General features: G+C 56.3%; 1 protein-coding gene across 7 annotated transcripts in view; it reads left to right on the top strand.

Moving 5' to 3' along the window:
* Positions 1-4,604: 4,604 nt before the first annotated feature.
* The window catches only part of COLEC11 (collectin subfamily member 11), a 28,885-nt gene continuing 10,576 nt past the window's right edge, over positions 4,605-22,913 (top strand). For 2 of the 7 annotated variants that reach the window (XM_043604630.1, XM_043604626.1), the window contains exons 1-3: positions 4,609-4,749; positions 9,110-9,252; positions 16,239-16,310. In XM_043604630.1, coding sequence (XP_043460565.1) covers positions 9,135-9,252; positions 16,239-16,310 — 190 coding nt within the window. In that variant the 5' untranslated portion in view covers positions 4,609-4,749; positions 9,110-9,134. Of the gene's footprint in view, positions 4,750-9,109; positions 9,253-14,692; positions 14,884-16,238; positions 16,311-22,913 lie in introns of those variants that run through there. The other 5 variants (XM_043604629.1, XM_043604627.1, XM_043604628.1 and 2 more) reach the window with 5 other exon arrangements.

The raw sequence follows: 22,913 nt of genomic DNA, 5'->3' as shown, positions 1-22,913 counted from the left end.
AGGCCTTCTGGATGGTTCCAGTGCACGCTCACGTTTGAGACCCTGCGATCTCGGGTGCTCTCATGACCTTGGATGCTGTGGTGTGGTCAGAGGTTGTGGTGAGTCGTAGCATCCCTGAGTGTGGCTAACAGCCCTCGTGCTGGCGAGCGACACTGTGAAGTCAGAGCCGGATGTCCCGGCCCGGTGGGCGCGAGTGTTCCCTGACCGTCTGGGGTCTGTGCCCACCGGTGACCAGTGTGGCTGAGGGGTGGGATTCGCCAGCGGAGGGAGGCTTTCAGGGAACTCTGGGGAAACAGAGCCTTCGGGCCTGGGACGGGGGGAGCACGGTGAACGGCCTCACGGACAGCGTCCACGGCCACAGCTGCACGGCCGGGTGACTCCAGGGAAAATTCCTGTCCAGAGACAGACAGGCCTGGTCCGGCTCTTGTGTGCGGATGGCCCCGCTATCTGTGGGAGATGTAAATAATCCTGGGGAGCCTTGGCAGATTCTCACTGTGACCCACTGCGCGGGGCCAGGCTGCTGGAGGGGTCGGGGTTCACCGGGAGAAGCCCGAGCCCAGGGCCGTGACTTGCGCGCTTCCGAGACGAAAACTGAGGGCGGGACGGAAGACAGAGAAGGTCTGGAGGGAGACGTGCCTAGTGATTCCTCATGACTTTTTGGTACTTGTTGGCCAGGCAGGCGTAAACGCGATTCCCCACTGAAACTCGGTTCCAACTTACAAGCTACTTGAAGCAGGTACGTTAGTATACTGTTACCACCTCTTCTGTAACCAAGAGTGACTCTCAGGTTTTGGCACTTTTTGAAAGAGCCCTCAACAATTCGGGACCCAGAACAAAAGGTAAGTGTCCCAGGTCAGTGGTGAGACAGGAGGAGGGTTGCAGGGGGGAGGGCGGGCGTGGGACAGGCTCGCTGTCTGCTCGTCCCACGCGGTCTGCAAAGCATGAGCTGGGCAAGGGCTGTCACTCTCCGCCCTGTCTCCTGCGCTCTAGCCACAGTGCCAGCGCCTCGTGGGAGGGCTAGTGCTGAGGACTGAATAGGGGCTGACTTGGGGGTCCTTGCTGGCACCTGGATGCCGCGCCTTCCCCTCAGCTGGCGTTGAGCGTGGGCGAGGGGATGCACCCTCGGGACACCGTATGCCGTCACCCAGGACTGCGGTCTCAGGCCCCCTGTCCGGTGACGCTTGTGGCACCAGGGGCGTCTTTGGGGCGTGGCTCTTCCTCGTGGTGGGGAGTGTCCAGAACACCGTGGGACTCTCAGCAGCATCCCGGCCCCTTCCCCCCAGAAGCCAGCACCGCGCCCCCAACCGCACGGCGTGACGGTATCTCCAGAATGCTGCCAAACGTCCCCGGGCAGGGGTGAAGTCAAGTTGGGCTGTGTTAGTTTGGATTTCAGTTGGTTAAGTTGTTCTGACACCTGTCACCACACGGATGAACCTTGGGGACGTTACGCTCTGTGAAATAAGCCAGTCACAAAAAGACAAATACTGCTTGCTTCCCATTATGTGAGAGTCTTAGAATAGTCAACATCATAGAAAGTCCAGCAGTGGTGGCCAGGGGGCTGAGGTGGGGGTGTGACGGGGCTGTGGCGTTAATGGGTACGGAGGTCCGGTTTCACAAGAGGGAAGGAATCATGGAGGTGGATGGGATGTGTCACGTGACATCTGAATGTATTTAATACCACCGAACTGTATACTGAAGAGTGATTAAGACGGTGAATCGTACGTCGTGTGTATTTTTTTTTTTTTAAAACCTGGCTTTTTTTTTTTTAATTTTTTTTTTCAACGTTTATTTATTTTTGGGACAGAGAGAGACAGAGCATGAACGGGGGAGGGGCAGAGAGAGAGAGGGAGACACAGAATCGGAAACAGGTTCCAGGCTCTGAGCCATCAGCCCAGAGCCTGACGCGGGGCTCGAACTCACGGACCGCGATTTCGTGACCTAGCTAAAGTCGGACGCTTAACCGACTGCGCCACCCAGGCGCCCCGTACGTCGTGTGTATTTTATCACAACGACGAGAAAACTTTAAAAAAGCAGTTGGGTATATTTGTGTGGGTTCCCTGCTCTGCTTCTCCATGTAAGGAATCTTGACGTTGGGCACACTGATTCCCCCTACTTCATTCTTCGTTTCCAAACTGTTTTAGCTCTTCCGCTTCCTTCGTCTTCTAGTTCTGGAAGAATCCTGTCTCTGTCTACAAAGCTTCCTGCTGGGATTTCAATAGGAATCGCGTTAAGCCTGTAGATCACTTTGGGGGGAATCCGGCCTCCTTTCCGCGCGGAGCCTTCCCGTCCCGGAGCTCGACGCGCCTCGTGGTTTCTTAAACCTGCTGCGATTGTCCCGGTCGGCGCGTTGTTTCAGCACTTAGGTCCTGCACGTGTTTTGTGAGGTTTCCATCCAGGCATTTCATTCCTTTGAGCGACTGTAAATGATTTTTAATTTCGGAGTCTCTGTGTTCATTTCGTTCCTTTGAGCGATTGTAAATGATTTTTAATTTCAGAGTCTACGTGTTCACTGCTCGCTCGTGGAAGTGCCCGGGTTTCCGTGCGTTCATGTTGTACTCGGAGCCTTGCTGAGCCCCCTTACTGGTTTTAGGAATTTCTGTAGACTCTCTGGGATTCTCCAAGCAGACACTTCTGTCGTCTGCACAAGGGGCTGTTCGGTTTTTCTTTTCTGACCCGTGTGCCTTTTCTTTCCTTGCCGTGTCTTTTGCCCTGGCTGGGACTCCAGCACCGCGTTGCAGTGGTCAGAGTGGATGTCCTACCGTGTCCAGATCTTAGGAGGGAGATGTTCAGTCTTTCCTGAGTATGATGTTATCGTAGGTTTATTTAAACATTGATGCTGCTTTATCAAGTTGAGAAAGCCCCCCCTTCAGAGAGTTTTTTTTCATGAAGAGGTGTGTTGAATTTTGTCAAATGCTTTTTCTTGTACCTGTTGATATGATCATGCAATTTTTCCTTGTTAGCTTTTACTACGGTTGATGACACTGCTGGACTTTTGAATATTGACCCAGGCTTACATCCCTGAAACACTCCACTTGGTGGCAGTTTATAAATCTTTCTTATGTGTTGTGAATCCTATTTGCCAGCATTTCATTAAATATTTTTGCATCTGTTTTCGTGAGAGTTATCGGTCTACAGTTTTCTTTCTTTTTTTCGTACTGTCTTTGTCTGGTTTGGGTATCAGGGTCATGCCAACTTCATAAAAAATGAATTGGTGAATGCTCCTTCCTCTTCTGTTTTCTGGAAGAGGTATGTAAACTTGGTGTTAACTCTTCGTTAAAAGTTTGGTAAAGGGGCGCGTGGGTGGCTCAGTCGGTTGAGCGTCCGAGTTTGGCTCAGGTCATGATCTCGCAGTCTGTGGGTTCGAGCCCCAACGTGGGACTCTGTGCTGACAGCTTGGAGTCTGGAGTCTGCTTCGGATTCTGTGTCTCCTCTCTCTGACCCTCCCCCGTTCATGCTCTGTCTCAAAAATAAATAAATGTTAAAAAAAATTAAAAAAAAAAAGTTTGGTAGAATTCTCATATGAAATCACCTGGCCTGCCTGGAGTTTCCTTTTTGGGAGTTTTTTAAGTTACAAATTCAGTTCCCTTCATTGTTATGGGGCTGCTAAGTCATCTATTTCATGTTGGGTCCATTGTGGTAGATCCTGTGTTTCCCTGGAAGTGGCCCATTTGGTCCAGGTTGTGAGATTTATTTATGCAATTAGGTGGTTTTAATAAAGGATCCATTCTTTTTCGTGGATTTTGCGATGTGCATGGAATCTGACAGGTTTTACAAAATTTGTAATCTCTTAAGATTTCTCTTTTCGGTATAAATACAAATGCACCATTGAATGTGGCATTTAAGAAAATGTTTTTAATGTTTATTTATTTTTGAGAGAGAGAGAGACTAACACAGCACGAGCCGGGGAGGAGCAGAGAGAGAGACACAGAATCCGAAACAGGCTCCAGGCTCCGAGCTGTCAGCACAGAGCCCAACACGGGGCTCAAACCCACGAACTGTGATATCACGACCTGAGCTGAAGTCAGACACTCAACCGACTGAGCCATCCAGGTGCCCCCGAATGTAGCTTTTTATGATCCTAATTTTATGTGTGTATCTCTTTCTTAAAGAAGCACCCCCCCCCCCCACCAAGAGTCAGGCTGCGCAGAAGCTGGACCCGCCCAGCCCACCGCACAGAGAGAGTCTGGGGCACATACGAAGCTTCAGTGAGCGCGGTGAGTCTGGGGTCTCGCTGCGGGTTCGGTCTCGACCAGTAGACGAGGTTAATGCTGTGAAGTGAAAGCCCACACGGAGAACGGGAGAGGAAGCGTGTCAGCTGCGTGTGTTTCTGTCTGATGTGACACCAGGTGATAAGGACCACTCAATGCTTTCCTGCATCCCCACCATCCTCCCGGAAGAGAAGCACAGAACAGACCCAGGACAGTCGGGGTGGCGTCAGGGGTGAAGAGCTGGAAGGACTCTCGGGGCGGGTCCATGGTCTGCCGGGAGCCCTGACCTCAGGGAGTTTGCAACGTTCCCACACCCTCCTCGCCGCCCTCCCGCGGGGCAGCTGATGTATTTCAAACAGGAAGCTCTTTGCAGATAAGGCTGCAGCCTGATTTGCTGGGCAGCCTGACAGCCGGGGCCCCCGCTCGCCTGGCCTGTGGGGCTCAGCGGCCTCTGTAAATAGCAGCCATGAGGCTCCCGGGTGCAGTGTCCTCGTGGGTCCCCGACGGTCAGGACGCCCCCTTCGCCTAGCGTGCGCTGCAGGTAGGGACACTCTGCCGGGTGACCTGGCGGTCTTGGAGGGCAGGACGGGGGTCGCCTGGTCGAGGCCAGGTTCCGGGTACGGCCAGAGATGGGAGAACAGACGGGAATCTGTTCTTAGGTCCCCACAAAGGATGGGGTGTCACGTGAACCAGGCACTAGAATTCCACCGTTTTGTTAATTCACCAGTTCGTGGTGGAAACTTGCCGGGGATAACTGACGACGACCTAGGGCTGCCAGCTACCAGACGGCTGGGGGAGGCCTTCTCAGCTCTGCACACGTTCAGAGAGGTGGGGCAGCCAGTTTCCGAATCGCCAGTCGCAGCGTGGGGCCGCACGGACAACAGCAGTAACCCGTACCCGTGGCCGGTAGCTCTGTTTTGGGGTTCAGTAATGGGAATGCCAGATGTGGGCAAAGATAGGACCGGAGAAGGTCACTTTCAAGCGCAGAGAGGGTCGCCTGGTACGGAGTGGGGGTTTCTCGTCTCCCAAACTGGATGAGACATGGTGAGACGGGGGGGCCCTTCCTGGCCTGCTGGCTGTGACAACTTGGAGGCAGAAGTTAGGAGGTGCTTATGAATTTAAAAGGCAAAGTTGGAAAGCCGCCGTGTGTGCGTAACAGGACTTCTGATGTGTAACAGGACTTTCCTGGGGGCCAGAGCCGCGCCCCGACCTCTCACGGCTATTGTGGTTCATCCACAAGCTTGAGAGGTCTGTGAGTGAGGAGAGGAGACAGAGGTCGGAGAACACGACGGGAAAAGCCTCTTACTTTGCGTGTGCCTCTCGGGTGGGCTCTGGGGAAGGAGCCCTCATCAGCGTCACCGTCACCATAGGAAGCAACCCCCTCGTGGGGGTGGGGGCCCCAGCGCCCCGGTGCTCCTGGATGTGGTTCTCCGGCTATAAATGGTGGGCCCTAATGTGGATGTTTAATGAAAACGTACCACTGTACGGTTGGCAGATTAAGCCACATTGTTTTCATCGTCTCCTTCATTCTTATAAGGAACGGGCGACTGAGAATTCCAAATTGCATCTCCCCTCTGAAACCCTGGCTTCCTTCACTGAAGGGAGGGTGGGAACCTCCTGGTCTCTGGCCGGGAGATAAGGATGTTATTCTTAAAGGAGGCCAGGAGCTTCTGTGTTTACAAACAGAATTCCTCTCCTCCGGGGCGGGGGAGCCAGAACCCTGGGGAAGGGGCTCCCACCCAGGGCCGCCCTGCTCTCTGCCCTGCTGATGCGCGAGCAGCGAGGGCCTCAGGGCGGCGTTCTGGCTTCCGCTGGTTCTGGGCTGTCCCCTCCCTGGGCACCTCCTTGCTGGGCAGGTGGCAAGCAAGCCGCCTCGTGTGAGGGCGGTGGGTCGGGCTGAACAGCGTGGCGGTCTCTTGACACACCCCTTCTATCCGGAGGGGAAGTTTCCAGGCCAGCTGTTGACACCCCAAAACCTAAACCCTGTTTGCCTCCCCACATACCAGCAAATGCCCATCGGCTTCCTCACGAAAGTAGGTGTGGAACAGATGTTTGTCATGACTCTTTTTTTTTGAGAGAGAGAGAGAGAGAGAGAGACCATGTGCAAGTAGGGGAGGGGCAGGGGGAGCGTGAGAGAGAATCCCAAGCAGGCTCCACACTCAGCAGAATCCGATTTGGGGCTCGATCCCACGACCCTGGGATCCTGACCTGAGCCCTAAATCAAGAGCTGGACACTCAACCGACTGAGCTGCCCAGAAGCTCGTATCGTGACTTAAAAAAAAAAATTTGGGGGGGCACCTGGGTGGCTCAGTCGGTTAAGTGGCCGACTTCAGCTCAGGTCATGATCTCGTGGTTCATGAGTTCAAGCCCCGCGTCGGGCTCTGTGCTGACGGCTGGGAGCCTGGAGCCTGTTTCAGATTCTGTGTCTCCCTCTCTCTCTGACCCTTCCCCGTTCATGCTCCATCTCTCTCTGTCTCAAAAATAATTAAATGTTTAAAAAAAATTAAAAAAAAATTTTGTTAATGGTTATTTATTTTTGAGAGACAGAGGGCAAGTGGGGGAGGGGCAGAGAGAGGGAGACACAAATCCGAAGCAGGCTCCAGGCTTCCAGCCGTCAGCACAGAGCCCGACGCGGGGTTTGAACCCACAAACTGCGAGATCATGACCTGAGCTGAAGTCAGTCGCTTGACCGACTGAGACACCCAGGCACACCGTGACTTTTTTAAAATTGAGAGATTATTGACATACAACATTACGTTATCAAACACTGTTCGGAGCTACATCCTGGAAAGAGCCAAAGCCTTTGCTTCTACAGCAGCTAAGATCCTTGCAGTGAAGGACACACTGCAGTGACCAGGCCGGGCTGTCCTTTGTTCAGAAACTGTTAGGGATCCCGGAACCCTGACGGCCGCGTGGCAGACAGACTGCGAGGCCGTGTCCACGTGGGCCCCTGGCTCTGCAGCGGCCGTGTGTCCGAGGGGCTGGCCCTGGGAATCCCGTGCGGACGTCAGGCGTGGAAAACCCTTGGGGAGCTGGACAGGCAGTAGCAGGAAGAGAGCATCCACTTCTGTGTGTTGTGCTTGTGAACTTCTGTGCGTTCGTTCGTTCGTTCGTTCATTCACGGATTCTTTCCTTCACTCGGCCAGGGTGCCCTGAGCGCTTTGCCAGCTGCGGGCGTGACCTACTTCCCGACCACGTTGCGGGCTCGGGGACCCCCGGCCCAGCCGGCAGAGGAGAAGGGAAAGGGCAAAGGTCAGCCCTGTGGGCTGTGGGCGACCTCGCACGTCTTCTCCCTCCTGCAGTCGGTCACTTGTGTGAGCGCCACAGGCCGAGCGCCAGCCTCCTGGTCCAGTTGTGGTGCGACGCTGGCCGTTCAGCCTCCCGCGGCCTGGGCCTCGCCACCCTCATGGCGAGAAGCCAGGTCCCCAGGTGGTGTTGGGAACGAAATAAGATCAACGTGTCTGGGTTAGGTAATAAATGGTGGCTCCTTTTCTCTCTACCAAACATAAACCAACACACAATAAAAGCCACGGCAGCGTGATGCACGCGGGCAGGTGGGCCCACTCTGGTGCTCAGTGGCTGACGGGAGCAGAGGGGACAGGTCAGGTGCGTCAGGAGGCCCCAGGTCCTGACCCCACCGTCCCCATCGACGAGGGGTAACTCTGGGCAGCTGATTTCGTCCCCCATCTGTGGTCCCCTGGCCGGTGGGACGGGAGCAGTGTGCTGACCTCCGTGGGCCTTCTCTTCTCCCCCATCGAGGGACAATCAGCCTCACCCCTACCCTCTACAGTCCACCCCGTGGTCACGCAGAGGGGAGCTGGGGCCTCCCTGCAGGCGTCACGGAGCACAGGCGGTTTCTGCCTGCGTCCTTTTCATGGAGAACGTGGCACAGCATGGGCACGCTAAGGAGGGCATCGACGTCTCAGCTCAGAGACTCTGGCTTCCTCTGTCTGGAGCTGTCGCGGGCCGCAAGGCCCTCACGCCGCGTGGTGACGGCAGCATCATGCTGTCTTCAGCAAGTGCTTGCCGCGCATGGGCCCAGCCCCTTGCAGACCTCTCGTGCTCCATGGCTCCTCCTCAGGGGGACCTCGGGGGCTCCAGCTTCCCCTGTAAGGTGAGCGCAGGCTGACAACGGAGTCGTGATGCGGCCCGGGCACTGGTCCCGGTGCTGGCCCGCAGCCGGGCACGTGGCTGTGCCCAAACGCTGTGCCACGTGAACATAAAAGTCTCGGAGTGGGGGGTGTCTGGGTGTCTCCACCAAGCCTTTCCCACCGGCACTTGGGGGAGGGACGCACGGCCAGCTTTCTGCACCCTGCGCCTTCCAGGGTCTGTCCCCATCCTGCCCCCCCCCCACCCCAGGGACTGATCTTGGTGGTGTAGGTGATAGACTTAGATAATCGATGAGCTGTAGCTGCACGTGGCAGCGTGGGTGAGCCTAGGGCAGAAGGTCGAGTAAAACAGTCGAGACTCAGAGGACTATGGTGCCTTATAAAGTCCCAAACCGAGCAAACTGCACAACATATTGTTTAAGAACGCAGAGGCCTACGGTAATGCCAGTTAGGAAACCGCAGGAGATGCACGTTCACGGCCCCAGAGCCAGGCTCCTCAGGGGCTTGGGGTGGTCCTGGGCCCGGGGACTGCGGGGCCACTGTGCTGGGAGAAGTGTGGTACTTTCCATGCGACCGCGCCCCTGCCTCCGTGTGTACCAAGTATCCGCCACAGGGAAGCAGACGTGAGAGTCCGGTGGCCGCTGTCAGGATGGAGGTCCGAGCGGGGCCGGCAGGGGAGGCACGGGCGGGCCCACGAGGGAGGGCCCCAAATGCGGGGACAGGCCCGACAGCTACCTGCGCCCTGGCCCCGGGTTCTGAGTTCCCGTCACTGTGTCCCCTTCCCTCTTGCAGGAGTCAGCGTCCCGCACCGCTCGTGATGAGGAGGGGTCTGGCTCTCCTCGGCGTGGCCTTCCTGTGGCTGCTCCCGTCTGGGCGTCCTCAGCAGACGGCGGAAGACGCCTGTTCCCTGCACATCCTCGTCCCGGGCCTCAAAGGTAACCCTGACCGCGGCCTCCCGTGCGCGGCCGAGTGCCAGTTCAGGGTCTGACCTCCGTGCACCTCAGTTTCCCCATCTGCAAAATTAAGGGTTGGACTACATAATGTGCACACTTTCTTTGGCCAAGAGATCCTGTAATTCTGAAGCTACAAGCCACTGCTGACGTGTGGTCCATGCACCACACACGTTATCGCAAATGACTTGCAGAGTGAGATCTCATCTGGCCCATTTTTTTATGTTTACTTATTTTTGAGACAGAGAGAGAGACAGAACGTGAGTGGGGAGGGGCAGAGAGCGAGGGAGACACAGAATCCGAAGCAGGCTCCAGGCTCCGAGCTGTCAGCCCGGAGCCCGACGCGGGGCTCGAACTCACTGACCGCGAGATCATGACCTGAGCCAAAGTCGGACGCTCAACCTACTGAGCCGCCCAGGCGCCCCGGCCTCTGGTCCATTTTGCAGATAAGGACATTCAAGGCCCAGGGACATGTAGCAATTTGCCAAACAAACTGGGTCACTCAGGCTACGAAGCCAGTGGTCCTATGCCAGTTCCTGAGAGCTCTAAATTCCTATTTTAAAAAACAAACAAGCAAAACCCCCCAACACTTTTCTCTTGTTGGTTTGCATATAATTTACTCCCGGTGGAGCTTGCCCGGCGGAGCCAGTGGGGGGCGGGCACCAGCACAGGGGAAAGAGGGCCCTCAGACTGGCATCTTCATTCAGAAAAGGTCCCCGGTTTCTCCGTAGCTCGGGCAAGAGATTCCACAACCTTGTGACTCCTAAGTGGGATCCACCATTCGAGGGCCCCAGTGCAAGATGCAAATGTGGGCTTCTTGTTCAGAGTTATAAAAAGACTTCAAATCAGGGCCAGGGCACATGCCCCACGCGGGGTGGGCGAGCTTGGGCCTCTCGCTCCAGGAGCAAGAGGCAAGGGCGGGAGGGGCCGGCCCACGACTTGCACTGATCGCCTCGCGTGCCCCCGAATTCCATTCTGCTCCCTTCCCACTTGGACGGCGCACACCCCGGGCCCCAAAGCCTGGTCTCTGCCGGATGGGACTTTTGCGGGAATGCCTGCGGCTCTCCCCACGGAGATCGTTGGAGGACGTAGACTCACATTTAGGGGCTGTGGACCCGTGACGAGAATGGCTGCCACCAAAGTCAGAGCCAGGTGCCTCCTGAGACCTGTGGGAGGTGAGGCGGCAGGCCCCAGCTCGGGGTGGACCAGGCAGGAGTCCCCGGGGAGCAGGACAGGGTGGGGCTCCTTGCAGGACCCGGATGCCGTGCTCCCAAGGGCCTGTCCTCTAGCGGGTAACAAGACACGTTTCCAGGTCGTGTGGAGCCGTGCGGGATGTTTCGGGGCCGCGGAGCGTGTCTCCCAGACGTGCTGGTCAAGCGCAGCCCTGCCCCAGAGTGACCGGCCTGGCCACCCCAAAGGGACAATTCCGTAGAGAACGCCTTCTCACACTCACCGAGGTCCTTACAACCTGGACGTCCCGCTTTTATGTCCAGCCTCATTGAGGTTTAACTGGCAGGTTGTATGTGTTCAGGGGGACGACTGAACACACGGAAACCTCGTGAAGTGACGTCACAGCCACATTCGTTAGCCCGCTGACACCTCCCACCGTCCCATGCTGTGTGTGTGGGGGGGGGTGGGGCGAGGCCTGGGGGTCTCGTGGTGACCCAGGACCCAGGGGGCAACACGGCCGTGAGCTGGCCGACCGGATGCAGAGAGCCCTTACTCGGCGTCCGGATTTTACCGTTCTGCTGTTTAGCCTGGGCAGCAGGGGGAGGGGAGAGGAGAGAAATCTGTGCCAAAAAAGACCAAATGATTCGGGGCTCGTAAGCAAGGCAAGTTCAGGATGCGGCAGACTTTTGTCTCCTGCAACAGGAGCCCCTCCCTCTGCCGTCTGCAGCGGCCTCACGGGGCCCGGGTGCTCAGCCGTCCTCGCCCTGGACGCAGCCCCCTGGTCCGACCTGGCAGAGAGTTCGTGACGCCGCCCCCACACGACGCCCCCGGCGGCAGAGATCGCTGCCGCGTCGTCCCGACGACGACTCTCGGTGGGCTCGGGGGCGTGGTGGCTTCAACGCCCGCCTGTGAGTGGCCCCGGTGACGGGCGACCCGGCCTGCTGCCCTCTCTGGGACGGCCACGCTCGGCCTGCACGGCCACGAGAGCCAGCTTGGTGCGCGGGCGTCCGTCAGCGGAGGTGAGAATACGGGCGCGATACAGGCCCCGCTCTGAACACGAAACCAGCACGTAAACGATGTCTTCTTTCGTTCTCCACACGTCCCTGAGACCCCACGGGCCGGGCCCGGAGGGAGGGCCGCTACGGGGACACGAACACAGGCCTCCCCTGTCAGTCGCCGGATCCAGACTGGGCTTCAGAACCTTTCCCGACCCGACTCCTGCCGGCCCTTCTGCACCGACTGGTGTTGGCACTTGGGATGAAATGTATCTGCTATTCAGACCTAACAATAGCACGTTCGCTGTGCATTTGGAGAGAGAGACGACTGGTTTAAAAAAAGGTTTTTTTTAAATGTGTATTTATTTTTGAGACAGAGAGAGAGAGAGAGAGAGAGAATGAACAGGGGAGGGCAGAGAGAGAGGGAGACACAGAATCCGAAGCAGGCGCCGGGCTCCAAGCTGTCAGCACAGAGCCTGACGCCGGGCTCGAACTCACAGACCGCGAGATCGTGACCTGAGCCGAAGTCGGACGCTCAACCGACCGAGCCCCCCAGGCGGCCCAGAACGCGTGTAAGTTTTGAGGGGAGAGGTTCCCAGCCACCCCACCTCCTGAGACCAGCAGACAGCAGGCCCTTCGGACCCTGCCGACCGTGACCAGTGCCGCTTTGCGTGACCAAAGCAGCTTTGTTCTTGAGAAGCACATCAAGGGCTCGGCTCCAAGGAGGAGGCCAAGGTCACCAGGAGGCAGTCCCGCCGCCGATGGTTTCTGTGGCCCCAGGCGCTGCCACTCCCGAGTTTGGGCGAGAACGGCGAGGGGCGAGACGCGGCTTCTCATAGAAACACCCACGCGGCTGGTGTTTTCCAGGACACAGCACGTCCCGTCCCCGGAGCTGGAGAGTCCACGAGGCACAGGTGGCGGGGAGGGTCTCGGACTCTGGGCTCTGGACGGAGCCACAGCGACCACAGAGGAGTTCAGGGCACCTGCCACCAGTAGTGGCCGCAACACGTTGGCTAATACGGTCGGTTGTCAAGGAAGCAGAATCGTGGGGAGAATGAAGTTTGAGGGACTTTCTAACACTCTAAGAGCGCCCAAGAAAACCCGTGTTATCAGGAAGACTCATGTTTAATGATGCGTATTAGTCACCTTTCCTGCTTTAGGAAGAGGGGTTTGTGGGACACGAGGGGCCGTTCGGGGCTGTGAGGGTGTGTCGGTGCCTCAGATCCTTGCTACGCACGCCGGTCCGACCAGGTTATATGCAGGCGCGTGAAGCCGCTGGAGAGCGGGCAGAAGTTGTGCCATCAAGGAGTTTCAGGCCAAGGACGTGGCGCGTGACAGCAGATTGCTGGTGCTGCACGTGCGGCGATGGACGCTCGCCCCCGCCGGGACGCTTGCAGTAGCACACTCGCTGTTCTGCCCCGACACGGCGGGTGGACCCTGTAACGGCCCTGGTGGCTTCATGTGGCCCTCAAGCCTGAGGTCTGAGCGCTGGCTGCTCCCCGCCCTCGTGGGCTCCTGTGGACCAGTCTCTCCCGGTCTCCTGGCCCCTCACCTGTGCAGGCGCTGCCCCCCGCCCCCGTCTCAGACACCCTTTTCCCTGTTCCTTGCCTGGCAACAGCCCCTCTCAGTTAGAAGTCTCTTCATCAGAGGGGCCTTTTCCGATCGCTCAACTGAATTATGGCTTTTTCAGGTTGAGATCGTTGCCTCATTTTATCTCACTTTATCTTGCATCCCGCGTTGCAAATGACGATTCTCACGTCAACCTGACTCTCGTTCACGCGCAGGAAGCCTTTACAACCTCCCGCTCCTCTTGGGTAGCCGCCGCAATTCCTCTTCATTCTCGATGTTCCGTGCGTCACTCCGACACGGCCAGGTTGTTTCTGCGCGTCTCTCCTGCGTGGTTCTCCGTGGGCGCTTGCCACGTGCTCTTTTACACCTTCCCCTGGTGCCGGGAGGTCCCAGCTGTTAAATCTGCACGCTCTCACGGCCCCAGTGTCTGTTCCCCCTTTTCTGGAATTCCTTTAAGGTGGATGGTGGAACTGGTGGGGCTTTTCTTCACTCTCAACTTGATAGCTTTATTTTTATTTTATTTTTTTAAGTCCAAACAAAGCTTTCCAGTTCTTTATCTCTTCGTGTTGCATTGTGAAAAAAAAAAAAAATTCTTCAGCCTCATTTCTTGTTTCAGGAGCTAGCTTGTATCATGGGCCGTTCTGCTTCTCGGCCTTTCTGTAGTGCGATTCCGTTCAAAAATTAATTTCGTGTACAAGATCTAGTTGGTTCTTTTTCAGTGCTTTTTCATTTTGCTCATAGACACTTATTCTCTCATCTTTTTTTATTTTTAAAACCGTTTATTTATTTTGAGAGATAGAGTGTGCATGGGGGAGAGGCAGAGAGAGAGGGAGACACAGAAGCAGAAGCAGGCTCCGGGCTCTGAGCTACAGGGGTTCGAACTCCTGAGCCGAAGTCGGACGCTCCACTGACCGAGCCCCCCAGGTGCCCCATGTCTTATCTTGATGAAGATATTCAGCGTGTGATTTGAGAGCAGGCTCTGACTGCCCCAAGAGTTCTGTTCCTCTGCTATTTCTCTTTCCTGACGTTGGTGTCCCCAAATGTCTGCACGTTCTTGGTGGTGAGTTCATCCTGTTAGTTGGTATTTCCCACTGGTCTCTCAATGTGTCTCCAAGAATTGCTATTGTAATAATTTCCTCTCTGAAGAAAGACAAACGACTCAGAGATTTAAGGGCCACGCATGTGTGCTAGGCTTATGTCAGCACACCCTTCGCCGGGGGGCTGGCCAGAGCCTTCCTGGCTGTGGCACGGGGGTGACGGTGACATGCCAGCTCTGTCTTCTAGTTTTTGTTGGCACTCACTTTGCTTTTCTGTTTACTTAAATTTTAAAAATATTTTGGCTTATTTATTTATTTTGAGAGAGAGAGAGAGCACAAGCAAGCAGGGGAGGGGCAGAGAGAGAAGGAGAGAGAGAATCCCAGCAGGCTCTGCAGCCAGCGCAGAGCCCAATGTGGGGCTCGAACCCACGAACCGTGAGATCGTGACCTGAGCCAAAACCAAGAGGCCGACGCTTAACCGACTGGGCCGCCCAGGTGCCCTCTCTTCGTTTACTTAAATTTAAATGGAACGTCCCCTCCTTCCAGCCAGATGATCAGTTTTGGGAATCCCGCTGGGGAATCTGTAACCCAGTTAAGCCTCTCCCCACGTGTGAGTGCCTAGGAGAGTCGCAGAGGATCAGAGTTACGCAGACGCTGGTGGGCATGGCGCACACCTGGGCAGGTGCCCCGGCCGCAGGCGGCACCCATGTGCTCTCATAGGAGGAACACCACCCCGATTAGGCGGACGAGCCATATAAAAATGGCTGGGATGTGGCACGAGGTCCCGGCCTCCGGAGAGAAGAGGCAGCTGGTGAGGGAACTGGGGGTACAAACTGGAGAGTCAGGTGAGAAGGTGGCCGTCAACGCGGGGGCTACAGACCTACTGAGGACGACGGCTTTAGAAAGGGGACGTTATTTGTGACCACATTCAGCTTGTTGTTGGTTTTGGGAAGGGAAATAACATCATCGGATCTGTGTTTTAGGTGTGGGTTGGGGGGGTGGGGAGGACTGGGGGGACCCTGATGTCCCCCCAACATTGGGACCCTGTCCTCTGCTCCAGCCACGCCTGCACCACTCCTTCCGGGTGCCTCCGCGTCCTGTGCCCGTCTGTCCTGCATGGGCAGCCTGAGGGCAGTCACCAGGGCCAGTCCGACGGGGACAGAACACGGACAGGACAGGGAGTGGGCCAGTTAGACCTCACAGACCCGGGCGGGGGTTGCACTTAGCTGATGAGGGACGCAGAAAAGCAGAGGTGACAGCTGGGCCCGGGCTTGCAGTCTGGGAGCATCAGTGTGGCCACCGGAACCAGGAAAGTTGTAGGACGGACTCATCCCTGGGGAAAAGCCATCAGGTCCATTTGTGGCCAGTGTGGGGTCTCAGGAGACTTAACAGCCCATCTCCCTGTTTCAGTTCTGAATGAAATCAGCAACAGATAAAAGAACAGCCGGTGACTGCCACCAAAACATGCCCGGACCCGTGATAAAGGCGGGGGCATGTAGTGTGGGCGGAGAGCAGGACACATCTGGGGGCGCGCACAGTGACTGAGAGCAGGACCCACCTTGATAACGAACTGAATCAGGCGGATGTGCCCACCTGGTCACAGGTGCCCGGCCCCCAAGCAGGAGCATGTGCTGTGGGGGTGGAGGTGGCGGGGTGGGGGTGGGGGGCTCGTGCTGAAGGCACCAGGCGGTGCTGACATGGGCACCTGATTATTCTTCCCGGGTGCATCAGCCAGACGCAGGGTGGGTGGCCAGAAGGACACCTGGCCATGGGGGATCCGAGAGACCCCTGGGCCCCTCAAGTGGCCGTGGGGGCGGAGGGGCAGCGGGGCAGTCAGAGAGGGTCTCAGGGAGGACTGTGCACCAGAGGGCGAGCTGGCCCGGAGGCATGACTGGAGAGAGGGACACACAACATCCCCGGAGGGAAGGCGGGGGGCAGAGGCAGAGCCCACACAGATTTGGGGCGGGGCAACTTGAGATCTCCGTGATTGGGGCCGGGAGGAGGGGTGAAGGCCTGTGGGGGTGGGAGATGGTCCGAATGAGAGATAAAATCTCCTGGGGGCTGGGATGGGGGAGAGGAGGCCACGGGGCCTGGCTGGTAGCTCAGATACGGTGACAAGCCGTCTGTTGTCAGTCCTCCCCATGTCACACTGCAGCGTGAGCCCAGAACGAGGTCCTAAATGCGGTGACTTCTTCCACAGGGGATGCCGGACAGAAGGGGGACAAAGGTGCACCCGGACGGCCCGGAAGAGTCGGCCCCACGGGAGAGAAAGGTACCCGCCCCTTCCCCCCTCCCTCCCCCAGGTCTGGCCCTTCTCGGTCCCTCAGAGATCTGCCCGAGAGGAACCAGCTGGTGCTCTGGCTCCTGCAGGAGCCACGGGGTGGGGGGTGGGGGGGCGGGGATTCGAAAGGAATTTGACACCTTGGGGTGAACCAGGGTGCAGAGTGCCCCTTCCCACATAATAGGGTGGTCACGTGCGTGAAAACTCAGTCCTGGCCTAGCCCCTCGCCAGCGTCCTCTGCAAAATGGGGATCATTTGTGAACATTACACACACAAGTGCAACTGTGAGACTGTGCAACGGTTATGGAGAAGTGCACGCAGTGATGGAGGTGTGCCAAAAGTTATGGAGGACTTCAAGCAGTTTTGTGGAGGCGTGCGGGCAGTTAAGCAGGCGTGCGAGCAGTGATGGAGGCGTGCGAGCAGTGATGGGAACATTTAACCAGATAAGGTGTGTGAGCAGATAAGGAGGCGTGCGAGCAGTGATGGGGGTGTGCAAAGGACCAAGTGGACAGACTTGGCTGGTGTGTGTGGGGCTACACAGTGGCTCCCCCACCTTGGCTAAAGGACCCTAGTTGCTGACTCTGCTTCTTTCTTAGTACAGCAGTGTCATTGTCCCTATCCCCCGGGGGCCGTGCCAAGTCCTACAGGAAATAGATCGTACCCGCGAAGTCGCTGCGCAGTAAACGGGGTAGAGGTGCGTGCCAGCGTATACCCACTGTGCTCTGGGAATTACGCTGCCATCCGCCCAGCTGGTCCCCCAGTCGATCCCGTAACACTGGAGAGCTAGGTGGTTTCCAGTTTTCAAAAAGTTATTACAACAATGCAGATAAAGGCCATTGAGCATATACAGTAAAACCTTGGATCGCGAGTAACTTGTTCTGCGAGTGTTCCACAAGACGAGCAAGCATTTCCAATAAATTTTAACTTGATAAACGAGCGGTGTCTTGCAATATGGGCTGTACGTGACACTGGATGTCACGTGATCACATCTGAGCCAATGGTTCTTGAAACTCGCTTTGATATACAAGCGCTTTGGATTACAAGCGTGATTCTTGGACAAATTATGCTCACAAACCAAGGCTTTACTGTGTGTTCAAGCATATGCACTACTTTTTCACTTTTTTGAGGTATGATTTCTGGACATGCTCCTTTTGATGCACGAGTCATGAGTCGGAGAGCTGCACACACCTGGGAAGCCCCTGGTCACGTTCAAGACCCAGAGTATTTTGGTCACGATGCCTCCATCATCCCTGATGATTTTTATTTCTTGTTTTCTCCTTCACTCCTAACAAATTAGTTAAAAAAATAAATGAACTATTCTCATAGTTCAAAGTTCAAAGCCTACTCCTTCTCAAAGTTCAAAGAAACTCCATTCTCCCTGGCACCCTCCCCCACACTGGGTTGATTTCTCTTTTTTTTTTTTAATTTTTTTTTTCAACGTTTATTTATTTTTGGGACAGAGAGAGACAGAGCATGAACAGGGGAGGGGCAGAGAGAGAGGGAGACACAGAATCGGAAACAGGCTCCAGGCTCTGAGCCATCAGCCCAGAGCCTGACGCGGGGCTCGAACTCACGGACCGCGAGATCGGACCTGGCTGAAGTCGGACGCCTAACCGACTGTGCCACCCAGGCGCCCCTCTCTTTTCAGAGATAGTCCGTGAATCGAATCGGCAAGGATGTGTACGCTCTATTCCTCCCTCCTTTTGTGCAGACGGTTACACTGTACACGTATTGATCTGCATTTCCCTCTTTCACTTAACAATATGTCCCCGAGATCATTCTATGCGGGCACGGACGTGTTTCCCGCCTCCTCCCCCGTGGTGATGTGGGATTCCGCGTGTGGACTCATCCTGCTTCAACTGGGCTCCATTCCTGGAGGGGGGTTTGCTGCAGAGAATGATCCAGTATGTGTCCTTTTTAAGCGTGTATGAGTACGGCTTGAAGGTGAATTTCTAACAGTGTGATCGCCAGGTCAGCGTGCTCAAGCATTTGACATTTTGGTCGATCTTGCCCTCCCAAAGGATGGAGGCAATGCGCTCTCTCACGGTCAACACAAAGAACCGTCGCCCGACGCCCTCGCTGAGGTGGGAAGGCTGCCAGTCTGACCATAGGAAAATGCCGCCTTAGGAGGCTTCACTTTGCTTCTCTTACTCTGAGTGAAGCAGAGTCACTTTTCGTGTATTTAAAAGCCATTTGTATTTCTTTTCTTTTGGTTTCTTCTATTGTGTCTTTTTCAGCCTTTAAAAAATGCTTTCGGGTTCTTTTTCTTCTTGGTATGTAAGATACTTTTCCTACCTCTGAATATCTCCTTAGAATACGTTTCCTTAGAATACTTCAAAAAGGCGATCCGTGCGTACCCCTCGGTGCACTCTTCCCGTTTTCTGGAGCACTCCATCCGTGGAGCAGGAGTGAGGGAGGCAGGAGCCCCTCTCCTGGGGCCCCTGCAGGATGCCAGCCCAGCTGACCGGGAGGAGGAGGGAGGAGAGTCGGCCCCGGGGGGCGGGCGGGGCGGGCTCCGTGGTCAGCTTGTGCTTCGCAAAGTGCTTGGGTTGTGATAACAATCTCAGAACTACAGGGCTTGCTGTTTTTAGTTTATTACCATACTTCTCAGGAAAGTGGAAAGTGCTGTACATGTACCTCTAATTTTATTACTGAACTAGGTATGAAATTTACACGGTGGTAAGAGGATGCTTCTCTGCTTCATTCTTTCACAATGATTCTATATTGTGCAGCTGGGAAGTGGGCTAGCTCCCCAACCCTAGATGCTCACAAATTCATCTCACGATCCCGTTTCACTGATGTGTCTTCCAAGTCACCGTGTTTGAGCTCAACAGGCAAGTGGCAGGGAAGTCCTGCCTTCATTAAGTAACTGCCTTGTTTCAGCTCTCTCCGACGCACAGCAGTGACAGGTGCTCTGGTAGAAGGTTTATGCATACCGGAAGTGAGAAAGTCAGCCATACTAAAATCACCCAGAGACTGCTACTTATTTTCGGTATGTTTCCTTTTTTCGTGCTTTTTTTTTGCTTTGTTGTGATTACGTTGTTCACATAAATTTGCATGCTATTTCTTTTGTTTATCTTGAGAGAGAGAGTGAGTGGGACAGGGGCAGAGAGAGAGAGAGAGAGAGAGAGCTACAGAGGAGCTGACGGAGAGGGAGAGAGAGAATCCAAGCAGGCTCCATACTGTCAGCACAGAGCCCGACGCGAGGCTCAAAACCACAAACCGTGAGATCATGACCTGAGCTGAAGTCAGATGCTTAACCGACTGAGCCACCCTGGTGCCCCTTCCTCGTTCCTTCTGTATTTTTGGTATTCTGGACAAAGACCACGAGCTGATTTTTGATGTTGGCACATTTTATAAAGATGGCTGGACCTACAGCAGGTGTCCCTGGGGTGAGGGTTTGTAGTCTCTGGCCTCCTGCAGACACCCCGCGTGCTGACAGTGCGCTCATGGTCTGCGCTGGACGTGGAGAGAGCTGTGGGCGACCTCGGAAGTGCCAGGCCCGGCTCCCCTGTGGCAAAGCTCCCAGGAAGGATGAGCTCAGCTCCCGGGGCCTCCACAGACCCCCTCCCCCTGGCCTCTGTGCAGCACGGGGTGGCAGCCGCTCAGGGCCTGAGGGTCCTCCCACCCTCTTTCCCACCCTCCCCTCCTGTCCGGGAGGGTTTTGGTGGCTCACAGCCACCGCTCGGCCACACTCTTCCTGGTGCCCGGTCTCCGACACCTGTAGCTTCCAGAAGGCTCTTCTCTCCCGCGGAGACGCACGCGGACAGCAGCGAGCATTGCAGGAACCGGGGGTCCGGGACGTGTCTGCTCTTAGCAGTCCGGGCACCACCTGGGCGTGGACAAAGGGACCGCCGCCTTTTTTCATTTCTCGGAATCATTTTTTTCCGTGTAAATATTACTGGACTCCTTGAGAAGCATAAAAAGTTTATTAGTTTTTAAATCTCTATCACACTTTACTGGTGACCGATGCTGCTGTTCTGAGCTTTCACCCGGTTGCCCCGACGCCGGCTTCCTGCCCACAGCACCGCCCTGCAGCTTCCTCAGCTGTGATCTGGCTGTGCCAGGCGGGGCGCCGTCCGGGCCTCAGGGGTGGGGTCCTCCGCCCTTCTCACGGTGTCGTCCACCTGCCTCACGGTGGCTGCTGAGGGTCCCCAGAGCCTCTCTCCAGCACCTGGCCCAACCGCTGCCAGGAGGTTCACGTGCAGAGTCTTGCCCTCAACTTTCCAACCCACTTTCTCATCTGAGGCTCCACAGCCTTGGGTCTCGTGAGTGCTGACGACACCCTGAGCCTCCTGACCTTCTGGCTCAGTGTCTGGGCGAGTCCCTCCCCTCCTCTCTGTTCACCACTGCAGGGTGGGTCCCTTCCCCGACGAGTTATTTTCCACAAGTGCGCCACAGCAGGGCTTCCTCCCTTTGGGGAAGTCCCGGGACTGGATGGATCTGTGGTCCCAACGCTGCCTATGGGGCTCAGCCCCTCCTTCACATCTTGGGCAGATCGCTAGGAGCCGCTGATGGGGGCCTGCTGCTCCCCACGGTGGAGAGAGTGCCCCTCACCCCCGGGGCTGCTGCTGGAAGTGTGGGAGGGACCCTTACATCGCCCTTTGCCTCCGCGGCTAATCCGCTAATCTCTCTCCCTCCCCTTCTCCCCATTCTGTTTTGTTTCATGGCATGTTTAAAATACAACATACTACGTTTCAGCTAAGGTAGAAAATTTTGGACACCACAAAATACGTATGGATAACATGAGATTGTTACATAAAATTTTACTTTAGAGAGAGTGCACGCATCTGCAGAGAAAGGGGGGCAGAGAGAGAGGGGGTCAGAGGATGCCAAGCAGGCTCCGTGCTGTCAGAGCAGAGCCCGACGCGGGGCTCGAACCCACGAACTGGGAGCTCGTAACCTGAGCCCAAGTCAAGAGTGGGACACTCAACCGACTGGACCACCCAGGAGCCCCCGGATGAGGTTATCTGGATGAAATCACGCAGTGAGGTCCTCTGCATTCGGTCAGGTGACCCGCCAAGACGGGTCCAAAGTTCTCACATCAGTGCCAGAAGGATGACACAGCCACTTAGGTCAGCGACTCTCAAACTTCCTCTCTTTGTGAAGCAGCACGGGTGTCCATAGCATGGAGCACCTGCAGGCAGAGGGGGTCCTGCGGGCTCCGGGACGTCGTGGGCCCTCCCGCCCCCCCAGGCTGCCGCCTACTCTTAGGGCTTTGCAGGTCCCTTAGACCATGGGACTCGGACTCCATCTGGCAAAACACGTGAGCTGCTTACGCTTGCAAAGTGTCTCTGGCATCGAGGCCTGAGGGGCATTTCTCCTGGGGTCCTTCGGAAGTGGCCCCGCTGGTGACTGGCCTTTAATGGCAAGTCCGCACCGTGCGTGGTGGGCGTGACCCACCTGCTTTCATCTTGGTCTCACACGAGACCCAGCGCTTGGAAAGACCACGATCAACTGAAAAATAATTTCAAATTCAGCCTCTTCAAATATCTTTGAAATCTGCGGTGACCCTGTCTGCCGTGCCGAGGGCCCCAGGGGTGCAGACATGGGTCTGTGGGTCTGTGGCCAAGGATCGGGCCACGCAGAGCTGGGTTCTTTTCACTGGCTCTGCCGCGCTGCTGCTTCTCAAACCGTGGTGCACAAGGGAACCAGCCGGGCCCTCCTTACAGTGCAGCTTCCGTTCCGGAGGCGGCTGAGACGCGGGCACCCGTCGGCAGGCGCCCAGGCATTGCTGTTCCCGCCTGGAACAGCGTTCCAGCGTCTGCGCTGCAGGTTGGTCGTGAACATCTGCTCGCCCTCACCTGGGTGCCCTGCTCATCTCGGATCCCGTCCCGTGGAGGCGTCCCGTGGGGCCTCTGGCGGATTTGCTGTGTGCTGGGGAGGGGGGAGGGGCTCGGGTGGGCACACGGAGCAGCCCCCCTGCCAGGGGGACTCAAACAGGAGAAAGTGCCCGCCAGCCGATGGATGCCTTTTCTGAAATAACAGAGTCCAGCCGAAGGGGCTTCAGAAACCTCCTGCTGTCCTTTGTCCTTTACTGAAATAAGCGTAATTTGCACATTTCTAGCCTGCACAGCGAGGTGGAAACCGTACAGGGCTGGCTCTGCTGACACGGCCTGCTAAGTGTGTCGTCCACGTTTTCAAGGCGCCCTGCTAGGAGGACAAGATTAGGGGGCCCCCCGGGCCGCTCCCCTTGGAAGCCAGGGCCCTCCTGGCGCGCCAAGGTGGAGGGTGACCCTGTGTCGGTGACAGGCTTTCTGGGCTCTGCAACGTGCACATTACCCTTCGTTAAAAATCGCTGAGGAAGTGAATTCCGAGTGCCCTCTCTCCCCGGTCTCCACTTCAAAGGACTGTGTGAGATCTTCATTAAAATTAATCAGAATCACGTGCCTGCTGTGCTCTGCTCCCGCTCCTTCGTTCCTCCTGTGTGTCTAGAGGACAGACACGCTCTTGTACGCTTCTCATTAGTGGGACGGGACGAGGGAGGGACATCACGTCAGCTCCCGGCTCCCCGGGGAGCCTCCGCCAGCTCTTCAAACTTACGGGGACGGGATCCAAGTGCGTCTGGTGCATTTGCAATCACCTCCTACATCC

Source organism: Prionailurus bengalensis, chromosome A3 (genome assembly GCF_016509475.1).
Source record: "Prionailurus bengalensis isolate Pbe53 chromosome A3, Fcat_Pben_1.1_paternal_pri, whole genome shotgun sequence".
In the NCBI taxonomy this organism is placed as follows: Eukaryota; Metazoa; Chordata; class Mammalia; order Carnivora; family Felidae; genus Prionailurus; species Prionailurus bengalensis.
This window is presented reverse-complemented; position numbering and strand designations above follow the sequence as displayed.